Raw genomic sequence first — 9,903 nt, 5'->3', positions numbered from 1 at the left:
CTCCATAGCACAGTCATTTAGAGTGTCTAGAAACTCAATCTCTTTTTCTCGACTAGAACACATATTGACCCAATCAATGTGTGGGTAGTTAAAATCACCTATTACGACACAGTGTTTTTGTCTAGCTGCTATCTTTAATTCATTCATCATTTTATACTCCTCCTCTATCTTTTGATCTGGTGGGCGATAACAAACTCCCAGTGTTAAGTTTCCTTTTGGCCCCCCTATTTCAACCTATAGAACTTCCAGAAGCGAATCCAATTCTCTTAGCATCTCAATCTTTCTGGACTTTATACCCTCTCTGACATACAGAGCCACCCCACCTCCAACCCTTCCCCCCCTATCCTTCCGATATAATATATACCCGGGAATCACCATATCCCACTGATTTTCCTCATCCCACCAAGTTTCTGAAATACCCACAATGTCTATTTTTCCCTCCAACACCAAGCACTTGACTTTATACCCTCTCTGACATACAGAGCCACCCCACCTCCAACCCTTCCCCCCCTATCCTTCCGATATAATATATACCCGGGAATCACCATATCCCACTGATTTTCCTCATCCCACCAAGTTTCTGAAATACCCACAATGTCTATTTTTCCCTCCAACACCAAGCACTCCAACTCCCCGATTTTACCTCGGACACTTCTAACAGATACAAAAAGTAAAGCCTATCAGAAAACAGTGCTAAAAGTAATAGAGAGCATTCTTCCACTAAACACTTTTTACAGCAAAATGCAAGCATGGCACAGTTAAATCTGAATGGTACATGTGCACTTAAATGGTTAGTTTCTCAGCAATGAATATAAAAGCAGGGCCCTTGTCACAGTTTTGCATCTAGATTAACCTGAGTTTTGAGAGTAAAGTGTGATTTGGCTATTAGGTTTCTAATACATATTGACTAACTGAATGCAGTTTTATTTTATGCAGTGTATCATGTGATTGCATTATATGTAGTGACATCAACTAGGCTAATATTTGCTATAATATGGAAAGAGGGGGAAAGAACTTCAGAGGAAGGTCTTACTGAGAAAACTGAAAGATTTTTACGTCTTGATAGCACTTACAGCTATCCAGAAAAATCACAATTAGATCTATAATGGAAAGAAGTTCTATACCCTATGGAATCAACTTTGATACAGAAGTAGTTTTGCTTCTCCTAGGGGGAAAAACACATCATGAGTAAGGTATCTTTGGTTGACTGTATATTTGTATGATTTATAGTAGCAAACAACATTCTTTTTATGCCTTTTCTCACTTTTATATAACAATTAATTTTAATATGATTTTTTCTATATTTTTAGAAAGCATTCCAAAATTAAAAGGTGCTAACATTAATAATAGGTTATTAAATGATGGTGGTCAGCCTTCAGTGTTCCATCCTAGTGGTCAGCCCATAGATCTAGCTGTTCTTTTTTTTTTGGCCCACCCAAAGGGGACTTTTTTATTTTTTGCATTTTCTACACACTACAATTATGGGATGGGGGAAGGGATACTAATACCCTAACACTAATAATATGGGTGATGGGTAAAGGAGATGTAATACACATATCTACTTGATAGGGAAAGGAAAACTACCATTCTACCATTCTAATCTATTTCATCTACTGGATTTGGGGAACGGAAAAAGCCTAATACATGTCACAATCTGAATAGTTGAAAAAAATGCTTTTTAACCTACTATTACAAGTTATACAGAGATTTGGTTCAATTATGATAGTACACATTTAATAGCTTAACACAATTACTGCCTTTAGTACTATTGTCTTAGTTCTAGAGTCTTTTCTTCTTGCGTTTCTTTGTTTTCAGGAGTTTTGGAGCAGCCTCTCCTTTCTCTGATTCAGATTATTCTGATGACGTGGAGTTTTGGCTTGTTGAATCCTGTGAGTGGGGTTCTTCTTCTTTTCCCTCCCCATCTGGTTTTAAATTCTTTTCCTTCTGCTTCTTTTTTATATTAATAAATTTTTCCGCTTTTGGAACAGAGTCTATTTTATATTTTTTGTCCTGGTAGTTGAAGTTCAGCCCTTCTGGGAATAACCATCTATATGGTATTCCTTTTTTTTTTGCAGAGTTAGAGTGAGCATCCTGTAGAGTTCCCTCCATTTTCTAACTTCAAACGGGATGTCTTTCAAAAATTTTATGTCTTCATTCTTGATTTTTAAGGTTTTTCCCACTGTTGACTTTAGCACCAGTTCTGTGGTAGATCGTTTCGTGAATTTTAGGTAGATTTCCCCTGGGAGTTTACGAAGTCCGGTTAAGTCCTATAAGCCACATCCATCTCTTTTATTAAATCTTCTTGTTTATAATCCATTAATGGGGCCAAGGCAACTGCCAAAAGTTCTTTTAAATCCTCGTTCTTCTTTTCAGGGATCCCATGGAAACGTAGAACGTACATGGATCTTTCCAGCTGGAGCTGTATTAGTTGCGTTTTATCAGAGGAGCTCTCCTTCTCTGCTTCATCCACTCTTTTGTTAATGCTCTCAGTCTTTTTCAACGTTTTCTCAGTTGCTGAGGTTCTTTTTGTCCACTTGGTTCAATTGTTTTTGGACATTGTCCCACTTAATGTTGAGGTTAGTCATCTAATCCATTAGGGGGCGCAGTACATTTGCTAACAGTGAATAAAAGTCTGTAGTTACTTCCTGGTTCTGGGAGGGAGTCATTGGTACATTATTTCTGGCCATCAGTTTTTTCTCCGGTGCCCTCCATCCTCTTCCAGCCATAATATCAACAAGAAGTAATTTTTTCCAAAACAAGACAAAAGTTATGTGATTTAATCCCACTTTGTATACTTTAGCAGTTTTTGCATTCACTTAACTTCTTATGTGCTTCTTTGAGCTCGAAGTCTTTTTATTTCCAATTTAAAACCGTTTTTAAAGTTTACTCAAAAGAAGGGGGGGTGATTGAATTCCTCTCCTCCAGCGCTTCAAACTTAGGTGCTTCCAATTACTACTAAGGTTCAGTTCGCTTTTTTCACATGAGCTTTGCTTAACTCACAGTTTGGAGCCTTGGAGATCTTTTGGAAGTATTTTTAGAAGTTTGATCATGATCGTTTGCTCTGGCAGTTGTCTCTGGGAGCCATGCTGGCTCCACGGCAATGGTACCTTTCAGGGAAGAAGGTGACCCTCAATTCCTTGGCCGTCGCCTTGGAAGAGGCTCTCCTCAGCTCCCCAGGCTGGGGGTCTCATACAGAGAGCCCAGGGAGGTCTGGGATGAATTCGGACCCCTCCTGTCAGCCGGGTCTCGGCGCGTCTCCATCAGAGCGAGGCGGGACGCGTCCGAGTGGTGAAACGCTTAAACCGGAAGTCGATCTAGCTGTTCTGGTAGCTTCAGGGGACAGGGTTCTCTATTGAAGGCAGCTCCGAATTGAAGGCCTGGTGGAAGAGTTCCGTCTTGCAGGACCTGCAGACTTCTGGGAGCTCATTCAACCAAAGAGGAGCTGCCACTGAGAAAGCCCTGTCCCTGGTTATAGCCAGCCTGGCATCCTTGGGTCCGGGGAGGGCTAATTGATGTTGGGACCCTGATCGCAGTGCTCTCTGGGGAACATTTGGGGAAAGGCGGTCCCTCAGGTATGTAGGTCCCTGACCATAAAGGGCTTTAAGGGTAAGAACCAGCACCTTGAAGCGAATTCAGTATGCTACTGGTAGCCAGTGAAATGCCTTCAGCACAGGTTGAATGTGCTCTCACATTGGGAGGCCCATTAAAAGCCTGGCTGTAGCATTTTGCACTTGCTGTAGCTTCTGGATTTGCAACAAGGGCAGCCCCATGTAGAGGGCATTACAGTAGTCCAATCTCGAGGTGATCATTGCGTGGATCACTGTTGCCAAGTCGTTCCGTTCAAGGAAGGGAACCAGCTGCCTGATAATCCAAAGATGGTAAAAGGCAGACTTGGAAGTGGCTGCTACCTGGGCCTCCATTGTTAAGGAGGCGTCCAAGAGCACTCCCAAGCAGTGTTCCCTCTAAGCTGAGTTAGTGTGAGCTAGCTCACAGTTTTTTAGCCTCCGGCTCACACATTTTTGTCTTAGCTCAGGGAGGAGGGCTCCAGAGCAAACTGATTTATGCAGTAGTGAAATCGCTCACTCACCACTTTAATGCCCGTAGCTCACAAAGTAGAATTTTTACTCACAAGAACCCGCAGCTTAGAGGGAGCATTGCTCCCAAGCTCCTAACCTCTGGCACTGGCACCAATGGAGCCCCATAGAAGGTCGGGAGTGGAATCCCTACCCTCGGTCCACCCCAACTCAGGCACAGGACCTCCGTCTTTGTCGGATTCAACTTCAGTCGGCTCAGCCTAAGCCATCTAGCCACGTCTTGTAACGCCCAGTCCAGATCATCCAGTTTAGAGTCAGACCAGCTGCCCAGCAACAATGAATTTTTGTGCAAGTGTACTCTTCCCTAAATGTATATACCCTATTCTAAATTTCCCCTCTATAAATTCAGGAGTGTAACATCTACACTAGCAGAAAAAGAAGTGAAACTGATGGCAGTCTCAAGTACTGATGGGTGCCATGATTTCTCTGATTTAAAATTTTGTGGGGAAAGGGCATTATAACCATAGCAGATAACATGCAAAAAGAAAGCTAAAGAAAATTTTGAAGAAGAGAGTTTATAACATGCTAGAATTTTTACAGTGTGGACATATCCAAAAAATATAAGCACTTTTACTTCCTTTGATTTCATTTGGATATTTAAGGACAAATCTCATTCATTGAAATACCTGAGATTTAAAAATGCTTAATATTGGCTGGATCATGCCCATTAGAAATATCAGAGAGTCAGGTATCACAGTAGCTTATTACTGAAGATTCTGACTGTGTTTCTAAAACATCATCTGTTTCTCCATTGCCATGGCACCCTTTTTATTTAAACAAATCTTAACAAAAATGGTCTGTCAGCAAATACATCTAGAAGCTTTACAAGGTCCCATGGAAATCAGTTTGTGGAATGCAACCAAATAATAAAAACCAGCACAACACATATTCCCTCAATGGTGAATTAGGTCAGATACAAAAATGCATTAGCTTAGCCACCTTATACCTATAATATTATTTCACTGACTTCTTTATGAAAACTGAATATACCACTCAGGTTATTGTTAACTTAAACAGCTCAATGAAATAAACAAAGAAATGGACATTTTAGGGCTGGGAAATCAACCAGGATAAAATTGTTTGCTTCGCAGCTACACCTACCATGGTCAAATAACGTAACCCTAGAAACAAATCCAGTACTTCTTAAATATAGCACGACTAAATCTAAACCTGATTCAGGGGTGGGTGGTAGAGGAGAGGGAGCTTACCAGGCATTCTTAAAAGAGATCTCTGATAACAGTAAATGCCAGTCCTTGATTACACAATCTGGCATGAACATAGAGTTCTCTCTCCTAATGTTTCTAGTACATTGTGCAAGTTTCATGAGCGTATTTTACCTATGTTATGCTGACTCACACCTCTGGGATAGAATATAGCATTCTCTATAAATGAGACATCGAACCATACATTTATAATGTACTTTAAAGATGTACACATATTAATGCTCATGATGAAAAGGTTATAGTTCATGTAATTGAAAGAATCAGATATATTTCAGAATCTTCTGCTAGATTTTATTCTTTAGGATGAAGGATGTCATGTACACCTAGCTGTAGACAACAGAAATGTTTCTGTTTATTTATTTCAGCTTTTGATGGTGTCCTGTTGTTTTTATCCAGTGGTACTGATGCATATACACAGTTCCATACACCCAGCTTGAAAGCAGGTGGAAAATACCTAGGATTTGTTGGGGGGGGGGTCAGCAACAAGTTTTAGCCAGAATTTCTGAGTCTGCACCACAATTGATTTATGATTAGCAAACCAAGAAATGGTTCTCACAGTCTGCAGAATTGTAAATCCTGCAGAATTTATCTTTCATACCAGGATGCAGCATTTATGTTTGTTTTAAAGCACAGTATAGAATTACCTTGCTATTACAGTTCTATATATCACTAGGGGGGGGGGAGAGAGTTGTGTTGCATATTATGGCATAGGGGAGCTACTAATTTTTTTGAAATTCCCAATGTAACTATACATTGCTTCTTCCCAAACATAGAACAGAACAGAATTCTTGCTCTCCAGCGCTACTGAGTAAATTTGTCACCAAGGTTAGAAAAATTGTCATGTGCAGTGCAGGCTCTAAATGGATGATTTCTTCTAGCTTATCCCAGAATGGCACTGACTTGACAAATGTGGGAAAGTCCACAGCTGTGAGATTGGGGCTTAGGCTGTGGGCTCTTGGTCAATTGAAAGGTTGCATTAAATGTAAATTATAGGACTGTTACTCAGATATATACCCTTCTGAACCAGGTGAAAGGCAAACAGGTCCTGCACTAATTCACAGATGAACTTGCTGGCAAAAGCAGACAAGAATGTGGGCAATTATAACCTTCGTCTAGGAAGAAAATATATTCCATATAAATCTGTGCCAAGTTTTATTTTGTTTTTAACTAAAAGTCTGTCTGTATTCTTTGTTCAGTTTACAAACAAGTATCAGCCAATACTGATCCCAGCCACAAATGCCTTTTTGTTAAATATTCTTTGAAATATATTCCCGTGCTTTCTCAGTTTTCTTCTGCTTTGAATATTTACAGCTTATTATTAACATCTGCCAACATCAAAGTGTTATCTGTACAGAAGCCGAAAGGTAAAAAAAAGTCACACACACCCTCTAACATGACCTGTAGTTAGACAGAAAACAGTTTTACCAGTCACTGCTTGGCTTCCTGTCTGTGACCTCTGAAAAGCATTGGAGGCCAGGGTTAATGGCCTTTCCAATCTCTGTGATAAGAATTCATTTTGTTCTATTACCAGCAGTTATCTCAGGAGCCTGCTGCATCACTTCAGCAGGGTTCAATCAATGAGAGGACCTAATGAAGTAACCAGCTGTAGCTCTATTTCACCTGGTCAACTCTATCAGACAAATAAGATCTATCAGTCACACATCTTAAGACCAATCCCAGAAACAGCCATCTCCACAAGCTGAACCTGTATGCATATAAACTAATGATACCACACCATTCCTTTTTCAACTTTTCTTTTAATATGGCTGCTCTTACACTGAAAATGGAATCAAATGCGTTCAAAGATGTTGAAGTAAAAAGAAAAAACACAGAATTAAATTAAAACAAATCCATGGAACATTAAAATGGGGTTATATTAACTAAAAATAGCAAAAAACCTCTCTCTTCAATTCAGTACTGGCTCAGCAATGACAGTGAATGTCACTATTCCAGGACCGGAGAAAGGCTGGGTTCCAGATCATGAGCAAAGGAAAAAGAGCTGTCTCCCTGCACCAAAGCTGGAACTCTACAGACCAGTATAGGCACTGTCTCAGAACATCTGTTAGTCATGTCCAAGTTGCTGGAAATGTTTTGTTTCACTACTTATAAAGATAAGATTGAAAACATACATGTTTGGTTTCACTACTTATAAAGATACTATGATTGAAAACAATAATATGATTGAGCCCACCATATTCAATGGAAGAACTTACTGCTTAAAATAGAGATTGCTCCAAAGCCAGTTTGGTGTAGTGGTTAAGTGCGCAGACTCTAATCTGGGAGAACCTGGTTTGATTCCCCACTCCTCCACTTGCACCTGGTGGGATGACCTTGGGCAAGCTGTTCTTGAAAAAGAGCAGTTTCTGTCAAGAGCTCTCTCAGCCTCACCTACCTCACAGGGTGTCTGTTGTGGGGAGGGGGAGGGAAAAGGAGTTTGTAAGCCGCTCTGAGACACCTTTGGGTAGTGAAGGGTGGGGTATGAATCCAATCTCTTCCTCTTCTTCTCTTCTATATTAGCAGGTTTATTCTTGAATTCAAAAGGGAATTCTTCTCAAAACTGTAAACATTTCAGTACAGAAATGTACAATCTACATGGTCTGTTTACCAATGGCCAGTTCTACTGTGACTCTTGTGTTGTACGTAGGGATATCCTGTTCCTGTTAGTGAACCATAAACAATTCCATGCTGAAAGCCACATGTAGCAGTTTATTAAAACTCAATATCATTATTATGAAAAGAAATGTTTTAACTCAAATCACATTGAAAGGTGATAATGTTATTCATTAGTAATGATAAATACATAGCATATACATATTGAAGTAACTTTTTTAAAAAACCTGCTAGACACAAGAACTTCATAAGCACATACTTATCGGTACCTTCTTTCATTAAACAGTTACAATATGGAAAATCATTAATGGATGACAGTGTGGTACAGTGATAACAATGTTTGATTAGGACTGGGGGGGAATCAGGGTACAAATCCCTCCAACTACAAAGTTCACTAGAAGACTACAGGACAGTCACTTTCTCTCAGCTAACTTACATTTTAGGGTTGTTGAGAGGCTCCAAGATTAGAGAGACCTTGTATACTACTCAGTTTGAGACAAAATGTAATAAATAATGGGTTATGATACAGATCTGTTACTTGAAACAAACATGCACACATTTTTTCTATATATAATTACATCTTTAAGATCTGCAAGATGGGAAATAACAAGTTCAAATATACTCTCAGTCATGAACACACCAGATAGGGAGACCATCCTCATCACCCATATGCAATATAAAGATAATAATATTGGTCCAAGTCTGTAAGAATTACCGAAGTATGTTGCACTATAAATTGCTGTTGTTGGCTGGGATATGAAGGGCTTCTTTAAGCATTTGGATGTGCTTGAGCCCCCCCCCCCCTTTTCCCCTTTCCCTTTTCCCATCAGTTTCAATGATGGTTTGCCACGTGCATATGAACATGAGCTCTGGTGGACTCATGAAAATACTTCTGAGGTTCTTTGGATCCAGTCTAATTCTTTTTAATCCCAAATGTCTTAAGCAGTAAATAAAGGGAAAATGCATCTAGGTACCACTGTTTGGTTTAAGAATATATATTCTTCCCAGGGATGCTGCTACCTGTAAACCTCTGAAAGTGTGCTTAAATATATATGCTGCATATGTAAAGAGATAACTTTATGCCTAGCAGGCATTTTGGGAACATCTGTCAATTTTTTTATGGAATGCACTGATTGTGGGCTATTGATTGCATTTAAACAAAGTTGTTGCAAAAAAAAATCAGCTAACAATTCGTGTAGAAAGGGTTGATCAATATTTAAATGACTCTCTTTATTGATTTAAAATTAACTTTCAATTAAGAGATCTATAGGACTCTTAACTGCGACACTTATCCATTCAAGAGAAAATAAAGGTACATTTATCGATACACTTAAACAGCAGTGGCTGGTTTTCTATTGATTCAGTCATTTGCGCTGGGATTCGTTAGCGTCATCAGACTTTAACTCGCTTACTAGTTTTTGCCAGTGGATAATACAGCAAGATGAAGGAATGTACGGTACATGGAATATACAGAAAACCGACAGACTTTAAACATTAAAGGTAAGGCACCTTTATGACTTTTAATTGGCTCAAAATCAGAGGTATATAGGTTTATTGAACATACCTACCATGACAAAGTCATTTTTAAGGCAATACATGCTTGCAGGTGTGTAACAGAACTATAAAATAAATGAAATCTTTGCATATTTTATTGATTTGTATTTGTGCCTATAAACTAACAAATCATTACCTTATATTTTAAAATTAACAATGGGTCTCCTAAATATACTGTTTACTCAAGATTTAAGAAATGGCAGTAGATTATATGCACAGTTATTGTGTTGTAGAATGTATGAATGTATATTCATATATGTGTTTGTGTACGTGTCTAAAATAGATAAAGTGTATGTTGTGGAGTCTTTATATGTGCTGAAATCTTTACAGAGAAAATTGATTAATAATGTTATAGAGAAAGCAAGCATGCCATTTTTGTGCATCTTGAAAGGCTCACATTTTTGTGTACCGAGAAAAGGCAT

At 39.0% G+C, this 9,903-nt stretch overlaps 1 protein-coding gene across 1 annotated transcript in view; it reads right to left on the bottom strand.

Moving 5' to 3' along the window:
- The window catches only part of ZFHX4 (zinc finger homeobox 4), a 238,079-nt gene that overhangs the window by 60,750 nt on the left and 167,426 nt on the right, over window positions 1-9,903 (bottom strand). Inside the window, 1 exon segment of the mRNA XM_015420487.1 lies at window positions 3,304-3,330. Coding sequence (XP_015275973.1) covers window positions 3,304-3,330 — 27 coding nt within the window.

The sequence above is a fragment of the Gekko japonicus genome, unplaced genomic scaffold (assembly GCF_001447785.1).
Source record: "Gekko japonicus isolate JY-2015 unplaced genomic scaffold, Gekko_japonicus_V1.1 scaffold475, whole genome shotgun sequence".
In the NCBI taxonomy this organism is placed as follows: Eukaryota; Metazoa; Chordata; class Lepidosauria; order Squamata; family Gekkonidae; genus Gekko; species Gekko japonicus.
This window is presented reverse-complemented; position numbering and strand designations above follow the sequence as displayed.